This window comes from Sminthopsis crassicaudata, chromosome 4 (genome assembly GCF_048593235.1).
Source record: "Sminthopsis crassicaudata isolate SCR6 chromosome 4, ASM4859323v1, whole genome shotgun sequence".
Lineage (NCBI taxonomy): Eukaryota > Metazoa > Chordata > Mammalia > Dasyuromorphia > Dasyuridae > Sminthopsis > Sminthopsis crassicaudata.
This window is the reverse complement of record NC_133620.1, coordinates 402,154,068-402,176,534: the sequence shown is the minus strand read 5'-3', so window position 1 is coordinate 402,176,534 and position 22,467 is coordinate 402,154,068. Positions and strand designations below refer to the sequence as shown.

Here is a 22,467-nt window from a genome sequence, read left to right as displayed (position 1 = left end):
TATGTCCACAGTATTAAAACTAAAGCATAACATTATAAGAACATTTTGTTCTATTTGATAAAACACTGATGATGGATAACCTGATTCAGCTACCATGTCTCAAAAACTGTATGAAAATCTTTCAACTATATATCTGACATATGATTATTACAATTAAATGTTAATGTTCTATTTCAGTCTTTATTTTCAAAGAAAATAAAAACTGTCTTTTATCCTTAATCTTTTAGTAAATTAATATTTAAAGTGATAGACTCTGGTTGTCTTGGATACAAATATTCTGAAATAATAATAATAATAATTACAACCTTAAATGAATTTAAACCATTAGGATAAAATCTGCAAAATTTCTTTTGCTCTTATTCTTCTTCAAATTACTTGATACTCTAAAAACTATCAAATTAGTGCTGCTTTTTGGGGGGGTTCAAAACTATAGAACTTTAGAATACAGGGAAACCAAAATGAAAAAGCAAAAATAGAATAACCAGTCTTTTGCTTGGAAGTTTTATTTTTTTTCATAATTTGTCTTACTAATGCATCAAAATGAAGTGGGCTCATATATGTATACTCTAAAGACCTAAATTTACAATAAAGTAACACTTGAGCTTTCTTTTTTTTTTAATGTACCTAGGACACCATCCTATTGCTCTTGAAATATATCTTATATTGCCTCAATAGCCTCCTGGTATTAATTTATCTAAAAAGTAATCTAAAAGGAGACATTTTTTAGGTACCAAATATCTTTAACATTATAACTAAAAGATCTTAAAATGAGAAGATAGTCTTCTCCTAAACCTAACATTTTTTCAAAATTTAAAAAGCATTATCTACATGAGTACAAAGAATTGATCATGGTCAAGATTTCCCAAAGAGTGATTCTGTACCCTTCCTAATAAGCAGGTTCAAAAGCTAGCAGAATAATATATGCATTTACAACAACATTGATCACAATATAAAAACAACAATTTATAATAAATTTCAATTACCACGAATTAGATCATGGCCTAAGGGTTAATAAGACTAATGAAAAGTGCAAGCAGTATGTACCACAGCTTGAAAAAAATAATGTAAACATAATGTTGCTTACCACAGAAAATACATCGCAAATTAGTGCTGTCCTGGGTAGCAGTAACCTTGCTCTGGGCTGCAACAGACACCTTGGTGTTAGAAGCTTCAAAGGACAAAGGGGCCATCTGTAAATGATTAGTCCAGGGACTTCATAGTAGACTAAAAGGTGGTTTTAAATGTTTAGTGTGTATTTATACATATTTCTTGTTATTTCTTTTTCCCCTAAAAGTCCTATTAAGATTAAGAATTTGGTATTCTGATATATATACATAACCAAATATTTTTCCCTATGATCTCATCTATGGACAGAAAAAAACTTTATAATAAAACCTATCAAGAAGAGAAATAAACATTCATTTCACATTTAAAGAGCATAATGGACTTTTGGTTTCTAAGTTTAAATCAGACATACTTATGAATCTAAGAGAGTTCAGCTTATAATATGTACCTATAAACTTGTGTCCTATTCTGTTTAAGATAATTTTCATTTGAGAATGAGCAAAATATATTTTGATATGGATATCAAAAATGTTTTTTTTTCTGATTTCTATTTGTCAAAAAAGATCCCATCACCATGAAAAGAGGCTATTGCAATTAAGTTTTATATTAACATATTTCAAATAAATTAACATATTTCATTTACACTGAAACAAAAAATGAGAGTGACACATTGTTTCTTCTCTTCAAAACCATTTGTGAATGTTAATCAGCATGTTTGTGTATCAAATAGAGAAAGCAGGAAATATTAACTGGAACACTGAATATCCATGAAATAAACTTGTATAATAAAATGTATATTATCATATACATTTACACTATTATATAGAACTTTTAAAAGACTGAATCCCATTGACCAGAAAAGCATGAAAATTTGGAGGGCTAACAAAGACTGTGTGCAACATTAAAATTACGTATAAAGAAAAGAAGATGGAAGAGAGAATCTGTATGCATATTTATATACCTATCTTCTACAGTAATATGATATGAATAAGATCTAAAATTCTTGGGAGATGGTCTCTGTTGTAATTTGTAGTAACCAAGAAACATTCAGTGAGTTAAAAATAAACTGGTTTAAATAACACCAAAAGAATAATAACTTTTAAAGCAATCATTACCAAAATTAAGACAATTTTTTAAAAGTTAAAAAAAAAAGTGTGACACTTTAGAGTACAGCTTGTTCTACCTAAAAATGTTTCCCAAAACATAATGAAACCAATTTATATTTAGTAGAAGAATACAAATTCAAATGTTTAAATCATAGTATAATGCGACAAATCTAGATTATTTTTAGAAGGCTTGAATTTAAGATAACTCAATTTTATACATGCCTAGCTTTTTTAAGCACTTAATATATCTAACATTCTTATTTTTACACAACATCCAAAAAAAAATTAAATTGAGGATAAAAAGCCAAGTGTGTCAATACAACAAAGTTCTCAAGATATGACTAAATACATAGTAATGACATTTATAATGTTACTAGTTATATTATCATAGGAAAGGAAAAATCTATCAAACTAATTCTAAGATTAGATTATTTGTTTAAAGAAACTTTTAATTAAAATTACAAATCTGAATTTATTTTGGAAATAACTACTTAACAATTTTTAAAGCTGCTCTTAGAGAATCTAGATTCAATTAAAATGGACTGTTTTAGTCATTCTTTCTACTTAAACAATTTGCATGTAAAGAAGCATAATAAAAATAAACACTTACAAGGGAAACTTGAGAAATTATCCCTCTTCTGACAGCACAGAAACTGCCAAATCCTGTTACCAACCATACTGGCAAGGAGAGTTGCCAATTACTTCCTGAGAATTGTCAGAATGCAGGTAAGCCATGATTTCTCTGATGCAGTCTTACTGTTTTTAGACCCAAAAAAATCTGAATCCATATTGTAATTTAAACTGCCATACGATACAATGAAAACTTTAAACCTTCTTTTTCTGAAAATAATTTTCATTTCATGCTATCAAGCAAAATGTTGCTTACTACTCTGATAAAGGATGCTTGAATTCTTACTGCAGTTTGCATTTCCCGAAGATACTAAATTATTCATTCCATCATATGCATAAGGATAACAGCATTTCCTGCTTAACATCCTTGTTGTTATTAACTCTTTCTTTGCTAGAAAAGATTAAAAATACAGAAAAACAAGGGAAAAGTCACTAAAATATATCAAATTTCATTTGATTTTACCTCACTTAAATAACATCTAATCTGAAAGACAAATTCCTAGGCATTTGATAACTTTTTCAAAAAGCATTAATTCACTGAAAAGAATTTGATTTGATTTGAATATTCTACACAACATAAATGAACTAATACTGAAATGCTGCCAGAAGCAGATTACAGATTTTCTAAGAGGTGACTAAAAATAATTATATCATATTTGTATGGCACTTTGATATTTTTGAATCCTTCTCATTTGTTATCTCATTTAATTCTCACAAAACAAATCAAGAAATGAAATTTCAGAGATCCTAAATCATTTGCCAAAAATCACATAGGCTGAGACAAGACTACAATCCCTAGTTTTCTAATTGTTCATTCAGAACACAAGGTACTGATGTTAAAAATGAGGGGCCCTACTTTTAATTGAAGGAGTTTTGGCAGTCTTTTCCTCACATTTTTGTGGTTAATATTCTTGCTAGAGTTTTTAAATCTCACAAGAAAAAGATTTGGCTTTATTATTCAAGGAATTTTTGCTTTTCCCTTCCTGGCCTTTTCTTGGTGCTAATTCTTACTAACCCCTTTATATGTTCTCTCTTTCCCAACAGGATTTCTGTGATACAACTCTCTGGGTCCTCCTCCTACAGTCCAGACAACTACTCAATGTTCCCATGTCTCACTCCCTGGGCAAAATGAACACTTTGCTTTTTTTCTTTTTTGAAAATTATCTTCAGTTTCTACAGGTTCCATTCATCATTTCTATAACGGTTGTCTCCCAAATCTACAAATCTAGCTTTCAGCTCTCTCTTGAGCTCCAGTCCTACATCAAAAACCTACCTGTTAGACATCTCCATCTGGATTTCCCACAGACATCTCAAACTCATCTTAAAAACATGCTTGTTTTAACAAATGAATGTCCAAATAGAATTCCATCTTTTCCCTAAGCTTATCATTCTTCCTAATTTGCCTATTTACGCCAAAGACACTATCATTTTTCAATGACCCAGGTTCACAATCTCAAAGTGATACTCAACTTTTAACTTTCCTTCACATACCTTATCCCCTCAATTCTACTTCTATCTTTGTATTACAACTCCTTTACCTCATTTAAACAGACATCTTGCTAATTCAGCCTCCATCACTATTCCAATAGACTAAATAACTGGAGGATCCTTCTCCAATAATTCCTTCATCCTTTAAGATATAATAGAGATATTATACAGATAGATAGATAGATAGATAGATAGATAGATAGATACAGGTCTATTATCTCTCTCTCTGTATATATATATATATGTGTGTATATATATATATGTATATATATATGTGTGTGTGTATATATATATATAGATATAGATATACATATATCTATATCTATATATAGATATATAGATATATATAGAGATATAGATATATATTACAAAATAAAATACAGATAATTATGTTTGGGATTAACGTTCTTCATAATATGACTCTAGAATATCTTTCTAGACTGACTTCAGGTTATTTCCTCACAATTCTACATTCCAGCCAAAGTAGCCAAGTTGTAGTCCTCCATGTTTTTATTGTCCCACATTCCTTGAACACTCCCCATTCTTCTTGGAATTCCTTCAAAGCTTGGTCACTTATCTGTTCACATTTTATATCCCCTTCAATTGAATGTAAGTTCTATGAAGACATACTCTACTTTTTATCATTATAGTAGCCCAATGGCACACAATAGTGGCTTGGCACATAGGTATTAAATGAATTTTTATTGAATTGAATGCTCAAAGTATATAGGAGATCAATGACACTGTAACAAGAAAATAGCTCAATTAAGAGATCAAAAATCAATGGTGCAGTGTAAAAATGTCATTAAGATTCTAGATCTCAAAATCTGATAGAAAAATATATTATTTGTACACCATACATATATGTACACAATATACAAATTTTACTAGGAAATCACTCAATACTATCAAAAGTATATAGCATTGTTTGAAAATCCACAGTTATCATGGGTAATGTGTTAATTTTTATTAACTGTGGATTTTAGTTATATTTTAGTAGGCAAGAAAACAAAAGGATACCAACCCACATTGACTTCTTCTTTCAAATGCATACTGCTTTAAAATGTTAATGCTACCCAAAAAGCATAGGAAAATAGCTAGAAGTCTAGTTTTGTCACCTCAAGCAAACCCTGACTTAAAATTGAACACAAAATAAGAAGGATAACTGCAAAGACACAGCTCCAAAAAAAATTACACATTCATGGAATTCTCTCTTCATTCCCATTTTCCTGTTTCAATTCATCATGTTGCCAAATTGGCCCACTACAGTTTCAACCCCCAACAATTTTATTTAATCTAACTCAACAAACATTTATTCAGTGTCTACTATATGGTTAAAAAAAAAAAAGTGCTAAGTTGCTAGAAATAGCAAAGAACCTGGCCTGGAAATCTGGATGATCCAGTTCAAATTCTGCCCTAGACCCTTCAACCCTTAGACATTCAGAAACAAGGTATGTGACTCCATGACCTTGACCAAGTCACCTAACCTCAGGTCTTAATTTGCTCATTTGCAAAATAGAGATAATAGCATCAATCCTGCAAGATTCTTTTGGAGATAAAATGAGACATTTGCACAGCACTTTACAAACTTCAAAGTGCTATGTAAATGTTGGTTTGATTATACTAATGATTATTATCATTATGCACTATATATAAAATGATAGGCAGTCCCGGCTTTCAAGATAAAAAGGATAAGACATATACTATAAGCCTGATATAAAGTGACAAGTATAACAAGAACAAAGTAGAAATCTATAGATAAAAAATTATTTTAAGAAATCTGATGAAAGTAGAGGGAGAGAGATGACTTTCAAGTGAGGGAAATTAGGAGGTTTTACAGAAGCAGTTTCATTTGAACTACACCTTTGAATAAAGGACAAGATGAATTGAGAGAGAGGCATGAAGAAACAAAAGGAAATGAACAAAAATTTCAGTTTGGCAATAAAGAATATCATACTACTATCAAATAACACCAGGAAGGTAAGATGAAGCTTGACTATGCAAGGCTAAGTTATCTTTTAGCCCCAAAACACTAAGGAACCCCTAAAGTTATTCAATCAGGGAAATCATATAGTTAGAATTATACATTAGGAAAATAATTCTGGCAGCTACATGAAGGTCAAATTAGAGAAGCAAAAGACTAGTGACAAAAGAAATTAGGAGGCTTATACAAGAGTCTAAAGCAGAGCTGATAAAGGCTTGACTTATTGTTATTTCAGTGAAGAGAAAGCTGTAAGTGAAGGTGTCTCAATGTTTCCCCTTTAAAATTTCAATGTCCACTTAACAGTCCATGAGAGAATAAGAATAAATTATTTTCTTTTTCCTGACCACCTCAACCTCCTAGCCCCCATAAGAAGAAAAAGGTTGTAAAGAGATGCAAGAGATTAGAGATCAGGGAAAGGAATCATTTGGCTCCCTTCTCAGAATTTTAATCTGTTTCTCCACAAAGACTGCATCCACAGAACTATAAGCAATACAGGCAAGAGAAATGGTGAAGCAAAAAAAAAAAAAAAAAAAAAAAAAACACCAAACCTCAATCTACTTTCACCTCACATGTAATGTTCTCTAAGTTGTAATGTTCTCTGTGAGCAGATTTCTTGGAGAACTTCTGGAGGCAGCCTTAGTTTCAGTTCTGTTCCATAATCCCAAATGCAGCCAGAAGCTAAAATCCAAATCCTTTATTAGCTCTTCCAAAATCTTATCTCCTACGCTTGGGGCTTAGCTAGTTTTCTGGAGGCCTTCCTCTCTCCTTGGTTCCCAAGAGCTCTTGCTGCTAGTCCTTTATCTCTGCCAGCTTCAGCCTCCTGTCTTCCCAATGTCTCCAGCCAGCACAAAGGTGGAAGTTGGAATGAATCTTGACTCTGAATCTCTTCCCCCTGGCTCTGAATCTCCCAAAGTTCCCCCTGGCCCTGAATCTCTCGAAGTCCTCTTTGGCCCTTAGAGCTTCTTGCTTAAATGTTGCACACAACAATCATTACCTCACTAGGAAAACATTATTTGTTGTAGGATTAAATTAATGCTAAATTAGATTTAACTATTGTCTCCTCAATTTCATTTAGTACCTTGTTTCAAGTTCTGGCCCATAACATCTCTTTGTAGGGTCAGATCAATCATACTAAACTATGCTAAATAGATAATTATTGTCTCCATCCCCATGACTTAGCACCTTGTAAGAATCCTAACACTCACATCCTAAACTTCTGCTTCCTTTCTTTACTAGCTTCTATTCAAACTATTAAATCAGCAATAGCAAAAGGTGAGCAAGAAAAAGTGAAAGGAAATAGAGCTTGCCATGCTTTTAAACCTCACCAATTGACTCATGATCCCACACTTCATCCCTCCTCAAACTTCCCATGGGTTTCAATCTCTCCTTGAATTTCCCTTTTACCCTAAGGGCTTACAAATATGCTTATGCCTCCCACATCCTCAAATGCCTCACTGGCATTTGTGCCATCTCTTCTCCCCTTTGCAGCTAAACTATTTGAAATGGCTATCTGTAATCAATCCTTCTTTCCTCTGGTTCACTTTCTATTAAAACTGCTCTCCTGGGGCAGCTAGGTGGAGCAGTGGATAGAGCACCAGCCCTGCAGTCAGAATGACCTGAGTTCAAATCTAGCCTCAGACCCTTAACACTTTCTAGTTGTGTGACCCTGGACAAATCACTTAACCCCAATTGCCCAAACAAAACAAAAAACTGTTCTCCTAAATTGCCAAATCTAAAGGCCCTTTTGACCCTCACTTCAAGCTTGTGTTTGTTGATTATTCTCTTCTTTTTGATACTCTCCTAACTGGGATTTCAAGCCTACTGGACATCTTGAACAGGAAGTTCCTTAGACACAGATATGTCCAAATAGAAATTTTAAATACTACAAGTTCAAAACTGAATTCTTTAGTTTTCACTCTAACATTCCCTTCCAAAAGTTCCTATTACTATAAGGGATACTACAATCTCACTGTCATCCATACTCACAATCCAGGTGTAATCCTTGATTTCTCATTCATATTCCCTATAACTAATCAGTTGCAAGCCCTGACCCTAGTTAACATCTCATATACTCCCCTTCAAATCTAGCCTCAGATATTTATTAGTATATAATCCTGGCCATGTCACATTTACCCATTTGCCTCAATTTCCATATCTGTAAAATTAGGAACCTACCTAATAAGAGGTTCCAAAGAGATAATAATTGTGCAGCATTTCCTTAGCACATGCCATGCTGGCACATAGCAAATACTACATAAATGTTAGCTATTATTATACTACCCCAATGTCCCCACTTCAAACCCCCATTTCCAAAGCTAAAACTAAAATCACAAACTTCCTCATTAAATCTTCCCCTTTTCCTGGCTTCTCAAATGTTGTTGAGGGTAACCACTTCTTGGTCATTCAATTTTGAAACCACTATGGACACTCTCTTCTGCCTCCGTTTCATTTCATTTTTAAATTTAACCTCTATAAAGTCTCTTGAATCTGTCCCCTTCTAACTGATCCTATCGTCACTTTCTAACAAGACCTCATTATCTCCAGTGCCAACTATTAGAATAACAACTCTCATTCCTCTTTCATATTGTTCTGTGTGATCTCCTTCACTTACCATGGTAATTTCTTTAGTCTCCGTCTCTAAATAGTAATCCTTTGCCATTGCCAAAATAAGATATTCCCTTTACTTTAATATTGATGGACTTGTTGACCTTACTGGCATAGGTCTCAGAATGAAAGTTATATACATTTTTATTTTCAAATGGTAAGATTCTCACCCCCTTGTGCTTCAATAAATCCTCCATCCAGTATTCTAAAAGGTCACAGTCTAGGATTAAAAGGCCTTTATCAATAAGGCTGCAACATAGCTTTCCAGATTTATTTCACATCATATTTCCTCCTTTCATATAATTTACATTTTAAGTAAACTATAGTGTTTAATCTGAATAAAAATAGACCATATAGGCCTTGGGGGCTACTGAATCAGTAGCAGCGACTATGGAGCTCTCTCAGTCCCCAGGGACAACTAGTCAGAAAGGGATCACAGGGACAATTTGCTAGCACTGGGTACAGAACTATGTCACATTATCCAAAAAGAGATATGAGTCATAGACACAGGTCCTGCCCCAGGATGAGAAAGAACATTAACACACTAGAGCATGTAGCCACACAGTGGGGACCTTGGTCACAGGTTCATAGCAGTTTGGGCTCACTCACAGACCAAAACACAGGCCAAGAAAGCAGTAATCACATCTCTCTTTAAATCATACCACCTTGGAAGAATTGAAAACTTACAGTACTGAAAATGAGTTCGGAAAACAGCTGCATGAAAAATCTGAAGCCTGAGATAGTGTTCCCTCCTCCAGGAGCAGAGCCCAACTTTTGAAGTGTAAGATCAAATAAAGTTAATGGTGAGACATAGTGGCCAAGAATGCTAATGTAAGCCTAGATATCACTAAAAGTTGCATATTGTCCAAGATTAAAAAGATGATAAATATAAATCCTGTTCTGGTCAGACCACAACAGGAGTACTGTGTACTGCATGGGAGGGAGCTAACTACCATCCTCCAACCTTTCACCTGGTCTTCTACAATAGCCAAATCAAATCAAGTAATTTTTACACACACAATTTATACATTATATATATATATATATATATATATATATATATATATATACATATATATATATATATATATATATATATATATATATATATATATATATATATATATAAAACACCACAAGAAAATGACCTAAGTATTATTAGGTAAGGTTTCTTGTAGGAGACACCAAGATAATTGGGGTCACATAGCTTTCAGTGTTTGGGTCCTGCTGAACTCAGAGCTGGTATACTATCAACTGTGCCATCTAAGTGCCCCCCTAGGAAAGGGTTCTTGAAGATGATGTGTAACATGCCCTCCTGGCAGTAACAATTACTAGTCTGTCCTAGGCCCAACAGAGTACCTTTGACCACTGACTTTTGCAGTGTCAACTCTACCCGGCTCGCCTCCTCTGAGGCCTTCAAAGGTCTCTGGCCACAATTTCTTGCATAGTAGTTTAATAACCGTCAGCGCACTCAATAACAGCCATATGTAATCTTAAAAGCCTTTATTATACCTACTCACATAATACCCTGACTTGATAGTTCCCTAGTGAACACCTGGTCTGAAGACCCATGTGTTCACTACCAAACTTCTTACCTCTCTCGGCTATCCATCAGCTTGGCTTGGCTACCCCAGGCTAGGGAGCCAGGTTAAAGAGAGTGACTGATTTCTGCAGTGGGCTTATAAAGGGCCGGTGAGGTGAGGTCACACACACAGCCAACCAGCGAGAGAGCCATCACCCATTACAAAGCTATCTCAATATGGCCAGGATCCCACCCACAGGGTAGTCCTATATCCACAGAGATTACTTCTGTGCCACTCAAATCTCCTATTGCACTGTGGGGCCGCCCATTTATAGGACCCTTACAATGATGAGATTTTATCTGAGAATTGAAGGAAGCCAGAAAGTAAACATTTGGAGGAAGAAAATTTCAGGAATTGAAAGAAAGCCAATGAAAATTCAAGGACTCTAGATATGGGGAGTATATTGTGCTAAAAATATCAAGGAAGCATGGAGGGAAGTAAGGTATAAGATAACTAAAAAGATAGGAAGAAGGCAATTTTTAAAAGCAATGTATTTAATCCTGAAAGTAACAGATAGACAATAACTGGGGTAGATTCGAGAATCATCACATAGAGATAATAATTGAATCATAGGAATTAATGAGATCATCAAATGATAAAGTACAGGAGGAGAGAAGGGACCCATGACATAGCTTTGGAGCCAAATCCCCATCTGCACATGAGATCCAGAAAAAACCCTATAGAAGAGAATATAAAGCAAAGAGAGTGCTTTAGAGTGTCAAAACTTATAAAAGAAGTCAAGAATGAAGACTGAGAAGAGGTCATTAGTTTTGGTAATAAATGTATTGTTGCTAACTTTGGAAAGAGTAGTTGAAAAAAAATTAGTAACAGTACAGAAGACATTATCCAACATATGTTTAACCAAAAGATATAAATTAAAAAAAAAAAAAAAAAAACTAAGTTTAGCCATATAAGATTGTTCCAAACCCTAATAGTAAGAAAATACAAAGCAAAACAATTCTGAAGTTTTTGCTTCATACTCAGCAAGTTGACCATAAAATGAAAATATGCATTGTTGTTGGAAATATGAATTACTGCAAACATTTTGGAAAATTCAAAACATGTTAACTATGCTAAGAAATTGAGAACTTCGACCTAGAACTCTCTTGACTAACTAAATACGCATGGCAACATTTCCCATAGTAGTAAAGAATTGGGAGGAAAGCAGATAACTATCAACTGTTCATGTACTAAACAAATGCAACACATAAATATAATGGAATTTTAATCAGATGCCAAATCTTGTTGCTTCCATCAGGACAGTCAGTATTTGTTATTACATTACTCTTTTCTTTCACATAAAACTAACAAACTAGTTCAAACCCTAGTTACCTCTCACCTGAACATATAAAAAGTATAAGAGAAAGTTCCTTACCTACTTTTTTTATGTACTTACTCCAAATTATCAGGGTGACTAAAACAATTTCTGACATGTAAGCAAATTTCTAGGACTCCTATCAGCTACTAATAAATATAAAAATACAAGGCTAAATTTCCCATAAAAGGGAAAATGACAGTAATAACTCACCCCTGTTTAGTATTGTATGGTTTGCAAAGAATTGTTCTCACAACAGTGTAGATATTATCTATTATGAATATTTACATATGCTAATCAAAGCAACTGGCTTAAAATAACACTGACTGACTGACAGTAAATGGTACCACCAGGAGATTATCCTAACTATATTAAATGGTTAAGCACATGCAGTTATCCATCATCATCTCCTGCCCCTTATCACATTAATCTGGAAAAAACTTTAAGAAATGCTGGTATCCACAGTGGGTTAACCATCAGTAAAAATAACCAACTGGAATTGAATATTTTCTCTTATTAAATAAGAGTCAATTCCAAGCTTATGATTAGGAAAAGTAAAAAAAAATTTAAGTTCTGTTCTTACTAATGCATATTTCCCAAAAGCAAGGATTCCTAACTTAGGGCCTATGAACTTTTTTTTTTATTTTGGTAACTTTCAACATAACTAGTTTCCTTTGTAATACTATGTATGAAGTCGAAAGCATTCTTATATAATACAATTTCACCAGACTGCCAATTCACACAAAAAAGTTAAGATGACTTGCTCTCAAGGAAAATAAGAATACTGTCATCTGCATAGATCTCAGTTACTGACTTGTCTGGCATGTCTTCAGTAATTGGATTTTGGAGTTATGACTGGGGCTTCTGATTCAGGGTTTGCTGAGGCTGTACTAATTGACAAAAATTTTAATAAATTGGCATCTGCATTTGTGTATTCTTTAAATAAGCCCTGCTTTTGTTCCACAACTATAAGCCATTCATTTTCATCCTTCCTCTACTTCTAAATTTGAAATCAAACACTATCTTACTCATTCATGTTAATGTGCTGTTCAACATCATAAATTAAGTCAATCAAGGATCTTGAAAGATAAAAAACCTTTGCAAGAACATAGACTAATATCAACTAACTAAAATACCAAAGACCTAAGTAAGAGTGGGTAGGGGGGCATAGATCTTCTCTGGACTTTTCCGATTAATGAGTAATTTTGACCAAGTTAATGTAACTTGGTTTTCTTATATATAAAATGGAGTTATGACATAATATTGTTTTGGGAAATGAGATAACATATATGACAATGTTTCAAACAATAAAAGTGCTATACAAATTTTTGTCGTATATGCCTATTTGTCTTTTTTACTCTTAAGAAACAAATTCTCCCATCATGGACAATTTGATAAACTGAAAGAGAAAATCATTAAAATTAACATAGGATGCTTCTAAATATTCTTTTCAGATTTCCTAATAGCCAAGAATTATTTCCTTCATCTCTTATTTCTTCCTTAAACTGCCTTCCCTACACTGCCCTTTTGGGAAGGGGGAAGGAGGGAAGAAAGGTATCTGAAATTACAAAATCCTAATCAATGATATATGGAAAATATCTGAATGACTAATCATTCAAACTATTTCAAACATTTTCTTGATAACAATAAGCTGTTTTCCTAACATTCATTGTACAACCTATAAAGAGCAAAAGGAATTGAATATTTTAAGTACATGATTGACACTATTAGCATACAAGGGAAATGATCTGTGTGCCTCCATCTCAACATTAATATATATTTGTATGGTGGCTCAAACAAAAGTTTTGATAGGATAAATGGTCTTAAATCTATATGAGAAAAAGGCATTAAAAACTAGATCATAACTTTCTTTAAAAAAGATGTCTAGAATGAAACAAAAATATAATGGTACTGATAAAGTGATAGAAAACCAAAAGAGCAAGAGCTTTTAAAAAAAAAAAAAAAAACCTACATTAAGTAATTCTTTGGACTGGTAATCTAAAGTAGTAGAAAATAAGTTATTTTGGATGTTCCCTATGACTCTCTCAAAAACTATTTTTGCAAAAACATTTACTATGAACACTGTGTTTTTATAAGTAACTTTATGCTCCTCTTCTAACAGCTTTTAAAATTAAAAAGGCTAAATAAATTATCTGAAACATCATGAGGAGTTATACATTTATTGTATTGTCATCTATAATTGAATTTTAAATTTTATTTGACAAACAATATAGAAAGAAAATACTTTACTATCCTGTCTGAATGCTATTATTTTTTCACATTCAAAATCAAGACCAGCTTCCATTATACTTATCAAATAGAATAACAAAGTATCTGATATAAAAAATACTAATTTACTCTCTTTCAAAAATGATAGGATCTATATCTTTATAAATGGAAAATATCACCTACTACATTTAGGACCTTTTAGTATTCCAGAATATACTAGATGGACTTATATACCAAGTTCAAAACTAAATAAAAGAAAATAATCCTGTATATCTTTCAAAAGCAAAATTTAAAATAAAATAAAAAAAATCTTCAGGGGACTAGCAGAGCAATGATTAGATCACTGACACTGGAACTAGAAAGATCTGAGTTTAAATTCCCCTTCAGACAGATAACACTAAGCTGTGTAACCCTGAGCAAGTCATTGAACTCCCACTGCCTAAAAACAAAAACAAAAAAACAAGCAAACAACAACAAAAAAAATTCTAGCTAAAAAAACTTTAAAATGTTAACTGTTTCCATCAGTTTTTTTTTTTAAGAACAACAAAACATTGCTTTATAAGTCTTAACTTAAATTTATTTTTTAATTTGTTTTTGGTTTTTTTTTGGGGGGGAGGGGGGTAAATATGTTAGAGGAACAATCGTGTTCATATGTATATTCTAGACTGAATATCAGTATGACTATCACTTTATACCTGACTAATGTTATAGTTAGCCCAAAAAAGAGAATTATTGCTCAATTAAATAAAGTAAAAGAATTGAGATAACGCTCAATTTAACAAAGAAGAAGACACACAAACATGCAACATTTTCATTTATGTCATTTAAAAAATGCCAATAGTAAAAATTAGTAGCTAATATAATAACTCCTGTGTTAACTCTTTGTGATAATTTCTGGGTGATTTTGTTTGGTGGGTAGAGAACAGGTCAGAAATGTTAAGCTTTTACAAATTAGTTTTAATATGTTGTCACTGAGTGGGTAATTAGCAAGAAGTTGGTAACTGAAAGCAAGTAACAGTAGACATTTCTAAGAGCAGAGCAAGCAAGAGAAAAACTCTGGGAAGGCTTAGCTTTAAAAAAAAAAAAAAAATTCTTGGGAATAGGACATTTTTTAAAATAGCCAACATAATTCCTTTGCCCTTGCCATAGAACCACAGACCTTCAACTATTCTTTCTCCCTCCCCATTTTCACTGTAAGAGTTGTAATATTCAAGTTAAATCCTGGTCCAAATTTTTCCCAAGGACAAGTTTGACCTATGTGCTAGTTTAATACATAACTTGTTCCTACCATAACTTACACTAGAGGAGAAATATTAATGAAATTCAGTTTTTAAAATTTATTTATCAATATATTTTCCATCTCAAATTTAAATATACAGAATTATGGCTGCTACATTCTCAATTATGAGGACTGAAAATTTCTAGCTAAGATCACATCAAGACCTTATTCTTTAAGAATATGTCTATGCAATCAGAAAGAAAGACATGAATCTTGTCTCCATGTATGATCATCTCTACTGCTCTTATCACTGTACCTTCATCACTCATATGGGAAGCAGCTGTTAAGCATTGTTGGTGTATTCCATGGGTTACTTGTCAGTGAAAATGGCAAACTGAACATCTTAAACAATAAGTCCTAAGTTTATGATTGAGAAGTAAAAAGAACATTTTAAAATTCTATTCTTACTAATACATATTTTACAAAAGCAGGTCAGTGAAAAAAAATTTTTGAAACATTTTGATAATTATTTCATTATAATTGTCTCCCTTTGTAGTCCTAAACATTTTATGTACTCAAAAATACCTTGAGAAGGAGTCAGACATCAACTTTACCAGACTATCAAAGAGTCTCAACTCATAAAAAAGGTTATCACTTGCTCTAAAGGAAAATAAGCATAATATATTTCTAATGATGATTACATTAGAACCAGGATCTTTGCTAATCAGATCTAATCAGGATAGAAAGAATAATTTAATATAGTTATATATCGCACTATATATTCCAAAGTGGCAAAGCAGAGCAGAGCAGATAGTTGGCAAGATTTACAATAAAGAAAACCTAGATTCAAATCCTGCCTCTGACAAATATGGGAATTCTGTGACCAGACATTTAACATCTCAATATTGGCAATCATCTCCCATATTATAAATCACAGAAGAAATTGATCTATATGGTGGGAAGAGTTTCAATACACACTCATGAAATCATAAATCCAGATAAAAAAATTTACATATATATTTTAATAAGAAATAGGTACTATTTTGTTGCTTTAAATGGAAGCTAAGTGAAGAAAACTTTAAAAAAACTAGAGAAAAATTATCTCAATATAGTTCCTTCAATAAAAACTTTCTGGCTACTGATTTAAGTATAGAATAGAATATAGTTAAACATGAGAAACAATTAGAAAGTATATCCAATTACTAAATAAGTAACAGAATTATTTTTTCCTTAAAATGAATCAGTCTCAATGGTATTGAGAACTTTTTTTAGACATACTCTCAATAATTCCTTTGTTACTGAATTGTGCCTTATTTTCAGTTATTCAACTACATTTTTAGGTATATATATTTATATATGAAAAAATATATCACTTAAAGTTTCTTGTGCCCCTACACCTGGGAGTCAATTTGGGGTGAAGGAGGGCGTTAAATATATATACTGAACTTATGTCTGTTAAAGCTCACTAACTTATCTAGATATATTTTAAAAACATGTTACTAGATAGTACAGTACACTGGAAAGTATATACTAAACTTAATAAGTTAATATGTACCTCAAATGATAACTGTGACAAAAGCAATCTATAAATCTCAAAGTGCTATAAAATGAGTTTTTCCATGAAGACACACAAATTTTTTTTCCCCTATGTGGCAACATAGAATAATGTTCAACATTATGCCAACAAAGAAATTATCTATGACCACAAAAGGTAGTACAAATGACAAGACAATACTTCCTCAGGTAAGGAAATATGGAAAAAGTACTGGAGAAAAAAGTTCATTTAGATTTTAATGTAAATGTAGATTTAATGTAAAAATATAAAAGTTCAAGGATACTTTCCTTCCCACTTTAGTTACACAATTCATTTTTTTCTCAAAACCAAGTGATTTATTCTATTAATGAGGTTTAGTTCTTCATTTATTAAAAAAAAAATTTACAAAATATTTATGGCCAAGAATTTAATAAAAGTTATTTTAGAAACACTTTTTCAAAAAAGCAGGATAATACATAAGGTTTAAATTTTTCTTACAGAAAAGTAACACAGTAGGATTATTCTTTCTAAATAGAAAATTCAGTAAGGAATTTTTTGTGAAAATATATGGAGTCCATGATACAATTTAATTGCCTGTGACTTAGACTAGTTACAAAACTTTTATTAAATCAGACGGAACATAATGGAGAACCACACAGAGAGATGCTAGGTACAAAGACACACAAATGAATCTCTTAAAATTTGCTTTAAGATTTAATGGTATTCATAAACTATTAAAATTATTACCTGATAATGATTAATTCATTCTCTACTCTATCTCTGGTAAAATTGTACCATTAAGTCTATAGCCCAATTTTTAAAATGCAACAGATATAGAAATAATCATATGCAACAGGAGTTATTTTGATCTCATTTATAGTTAATTTTTTTTTAAATGTAAATATTTGTATGAAATAGATAATTTTATTCCCAGTGATTTTGAAAAGAATTTCATATGTGTGAAATTTTTAGGTTTTCTCCTATATGAAAGTAGGGAATTATATTTGTTCTGTGGTTCATAAATTTTATTCTACAAAGCAACTTAGAGAACCTTGAAGAAAGTGAAAGCAAAGAAACTTGCTCCACTTTTATTTTTTGGCCTACGATTTCCATACCAAAACTGTAATAAAAAGTTTAAGTCCTGAAACATTAAAACATGCTCAAACTGATTTAAATTATAAGAACAAATGATCCATATGCAATGTCAATCAAATTGTTATTTCTCTAAAAAAAAAATCAATTAGCAAATTAAAGTTTATCTAACTTAAACATGTGATCAAAACAGTTTATTAAAAGTTTTGCTACCAAAAATGAAGCTGTTTATAAAATCATAATTCAATGTAATGTAAATTTCACCTTTACGTTGAGCCTAGTTACAAGCATGAAAAACCACTTAGAAACTTTACCTGCTTCCTGTGAATTTAACACTTCTAAGGCATGCATCATGGCACTTGCAAAGACGTTGGCATCCTCTTTACTGCCAAAGTTGAGACCATACACCTGTCTAGCATCTCGCCACTGGTGGAAGGTCTGAGTAGCTTGATTGTACTTCAATCCTTTAGGAATGGCACAATTTATCACGACCTAAAAACCAATAATTGACAAAAATCAATTCTATGTAATTTAACAATGTTTTAAGTATCTACTACATAAAAGACAGTTTTCCAAATAGAGAAAATACAAGACAAAGATCATAGACCCTACCTTTAATGAGTTTATATTCCGATGGGAGAGGAGGTAAAAAATCATACAGATATATGATATGTAAATAAGAATAAGGCAAAAATAAAAATTCAGGAAGAGGAGCAAGAAGCACTGTCACTTAGAGGAAATCAAGCAAGATCTTAGGTAGGAGGTAGCACCTTAAGCTAAGTCTTGAATGTAGGTAAGGATTCCAAGAGGTGGAGGTAAGTGTAGGATACAATCTGCGTGCAAAGATGGGGGGGACGGGAGGGGAAATAGGCATTTACCAATAGTTTATATAATGTGCCCAAAATTGTACTAGGTGCTAGAGAAACAAAAGGAAAAAGAAAAAAGTAACTTCTTAAGGAGTTTACATCCTAATGGAGAAGGGCTCCAAGAGAGTAGGATCAATGGATCTTACTACTATTTGAAAGGCTAATATTACTTCCTTCCTTGACTTACTCTGCAAGTTTGCCTAATTATTCCACTCAATGCAAACATTTATTAAATGTTTCTTATGAGCAAAGGATTGTATTGGGAACCAGCAATACAAAGATAAAAGTGAAGCTTCTATTGGTGATATAATGACAGATGCACAAAAAAAATAACAATACAAGGCAGACAAAAGGTCAAATATATAATGTTGATTAAATAAAATGTAAACATTCTTGGATAAATAAAGCAAATTTAAAAGGATTTAGAAGAATTATTACCAATGGAAGCCTGATATCTGAGATATTTTCCAAGAAACAAGAAATTAAGTATTACAAGCAACATTTCAAAGGAAGAGGTCTACCATCCAAAAATATATGGAACTAATCCAAATTTATAAAAACAAGATCTAATCCCCAATAATAATGGTCAAAGGTTGTTTTCAGAGCAAGAAATCTAACCTTCAAATTACTAATAACGATGGGAATAGTAAATTAAAACAACTCGGTTTAAGCCTCATACCCATCACATGAAAAAGATGATTAAAAAAAGGAAAATGGCAGTTGTTAGAGGAAAAATACATTAAAGTACTGTCGGAATGGTATGATATTCCAACCACTTTGGAAAGCAATTTAGAACTATACCCTAAAAGTCAATCAACTGTGACACACTATTAAGACCATATTCAAAGACATCAAAGAAAGAAGAAACATTCATAGCTGCCAATTATTGTAACAGCAAAAAACTAGAAACAAAGTATTTTGGAAAGATAGCAGAGGTCAGAAACAAAGTGAATATCCATAAACTAGAGAAAGACAGAACAAATTCTTGCATATGAGTGAAATGGAATATTATTAAACAATAAGAAATTAGATGAAGCAGAACCAGTGAAGATAAGTATGGACTAATACAAAATCAAAATGAGCAGAACTTTAAGAAAAATATATACAATGACCACAACATTACAAAGGAAAACAACTTTGAAAGACTTAAGAATAGTGATAACCAATTTGACTCCTGAAGACTGATAATAGAAAGAAGCATGACTTTCATCTTTTGGTAATTTCTAACTGCAAAACTGAACTCACATTTTCAGTGGGTTCTCTTTACTAACTACTTCTCAAACTAAAGATTGGAGGAAATTTCTATGATGTAAAGTTGGCTTCTCTTCTCATTCTCCCTCCAAAACGTCTTTTTTTTTTGTATTTTCATGTGTTCTGAAGCAGTCACACCAACTCCAACATCAATTCCTACATCAACAGTCAATAATTTAAGCAACATACTATGTGGGAGACATTATACTATGCTAATCTCTGAAAGACAATTCCTATCCTCAAGGAGTTTACAGTCTAACAGGAAGACTAGACACACAAAAGAAGGTGAAAGGAGTGATGAGATACCAGGTACCAGATCCCAGTGCAGAAGTCAGATAAATACCAAAGTTGTGTAGCTGAGTGGGAAAGCAACTTCTTCCAATTGGTCATCTACAAACCTCAGGGGTATTTTTAATGACTTGTTACATAGGTGCTCATAACCTCAGGTGTGTAATTTATCCAAGATCACTATTAAGTCATAATATAAAGAATGTGGGCTAGATTTTACCAAATTCAAAACATTTCTGAGAAAGTAAATCCTCATATAATACTTTCACCTGAAATCAATGCCAATAAATATTTATTAAGTATATAATATGTTTTCAGGCACTATGCTAATCATAAGAAACACATAAGTAAAAGATAGCCACAGACCTTGAAGAACTCACAATCTAATGGTAGAACATCAAGCAAATAACTATGAACAAATTATCTATATGCAGGATAAATAGTAAAGTGAAGCTTGTGATCTGTTTCCCAAATTATGGGAAATGAGGATTTAACAGGTGAGGGGAATTGTAGTAATGATGCCCCTAAAAGAGAAATAAAAAGACCTTTGATGTTTTTCAAAATGTATGAAAGAGAAAAGAGAAGGGGCATGGGGAATAATAAAGCAACCTGATAATTTTGTTGTATTATTCTGGGAAAAAAGCAAACTGCAAATAGAATTGAGAGGAATTGTTTCATGAGCAGTCCTCTTTTTGCATTTCACTTTATATATGAAAATACTTGAGGTTTTTAGTAATTAAATTCAAAGTTTTTTGAAAAGGAGTCTTTTTTCTTCAAAAAAAATTTCAAAGTAATGCAAATTTATTCAAGATAATGCAGCTAATAAATGGATTGTAGCAATAAAAGTTTAATTTGTATATGGTTTTATGGTTAATATTTTAATTTAAAAACATAAGTCATGTTTACAATAGTAAATATGACTCTGTAGCTGAAATTAATTTAGGGCAATGGTTTTCAAAGTATGGTATAAATATTCTTTTGAGTTCCAGAAATGTTTTCAGGAAATCTACAAGGTCAAAACTATTTTTATATTAATGCTAACATGTTTCAATTTCATATAAATATCAACAGACATAACCCACATAAACCAAAACTCTATGGAAAGTCTTCAATAATTGCTAAAAATACTGGAAAGGGTTCATGGGACCAAAAATTTGAAAACGGCTTCATTTAAAGTACAGGTTACTAAAATCAATTAGAATTCTACTAAATAAAATAATTAAATAATTTCAGCATCAAATAAAAGATTAAGACTTTTTTAAAAGTCCTTACTTGATGGTCTTGAATCTTCCTTCCCACAACTCGAAAAGTGTTATTACCAGTATGGTGATATATATGAACTCTGCTGAATCCAGTTGAGCCACCAGCCGGCACCCATTTCTTATTGGCATCATCATAAACCATCACTGCAGCTCTTGCTTGGCAGATACTCTGTTCACTGTAAGAACAAAAGTCAGATATTTAATATTTATAAATCAATTGAAACAAAATTAAAGAAAAAATATACAATATACAAAGGTGGTAAAAGGGATCAAGAACTCAAATTTCATCAAAAACATTGATAAAAGTTGAAAAATTAGTTTTCTATTCACTTACCAAACTGTATACAAAGACTTTTTTTTACATTACTTATACATATATTCAATTGCACATGAAATACACATGAAGTACTTAAGAATAGACAAACCCACAACAAGCTATCACAGTCAAAAAAAAAAAAAGAAACAGAGAAAAGCTAGATGCATGAAATAGTATTCACTGTGATACACTAAGTTAGCATGACTACTTCAAATTCATGATTACTTCAACTTCTTAACAAGTAAATTATTTACATCTTCAGTTGTAAAGGTAAATTGAGGTCATATCATTTCATTTAAATTTTACTTCTATCTAATTCACTTCCAGTTGATCAATGATGGACAGAAACAGCTACACCCAGAGAAGGAACACTGGGAATTGAGTGTAAACTGTTTGCACTATTGTCTTTCTACCCAGGTTACTTACACCTTAGGAATCCAATTCTTACCATACAACAAGAAACTTGGTTTTACACACATATATTGTATCTAGGTTATACTGTAACATATTTAATATGTATGGGATTGCCTGTCATCTAGGGGAGGGAGTAGCGGGAGGGAGGGGAAAATTTGGAAAAATGAGTACAAGAGATAATGTTGTAAAAAAAAAATTACTCATGTATATGCACTGTCAAA

The 22,467-nt window shown here is 32.0% G+C and overlaps 1 protein-coding gene across 1 annotated transcript in view; it reads right to left on the bottom strand.

Moving 5' to 3' along the window:
* ENAH (ENAH actin regulator) overlaps positions 1–22,467 on the bottom strand; it is a 117,946-nt gene that overhangs the window by 36,923 nt on the left and 58,556 nt on the right. The window contains 3 exon segments of the mRNA XM_074262627.1: positions 1,085–1,141; positions 18,164–18,341; positions 21,527–21,694. Coding sequence (XP_074118728.1) covers positions 1,085–1,141; positions 18,164–18,341; positions 21,527–21,694 — 403 coding nt within the window.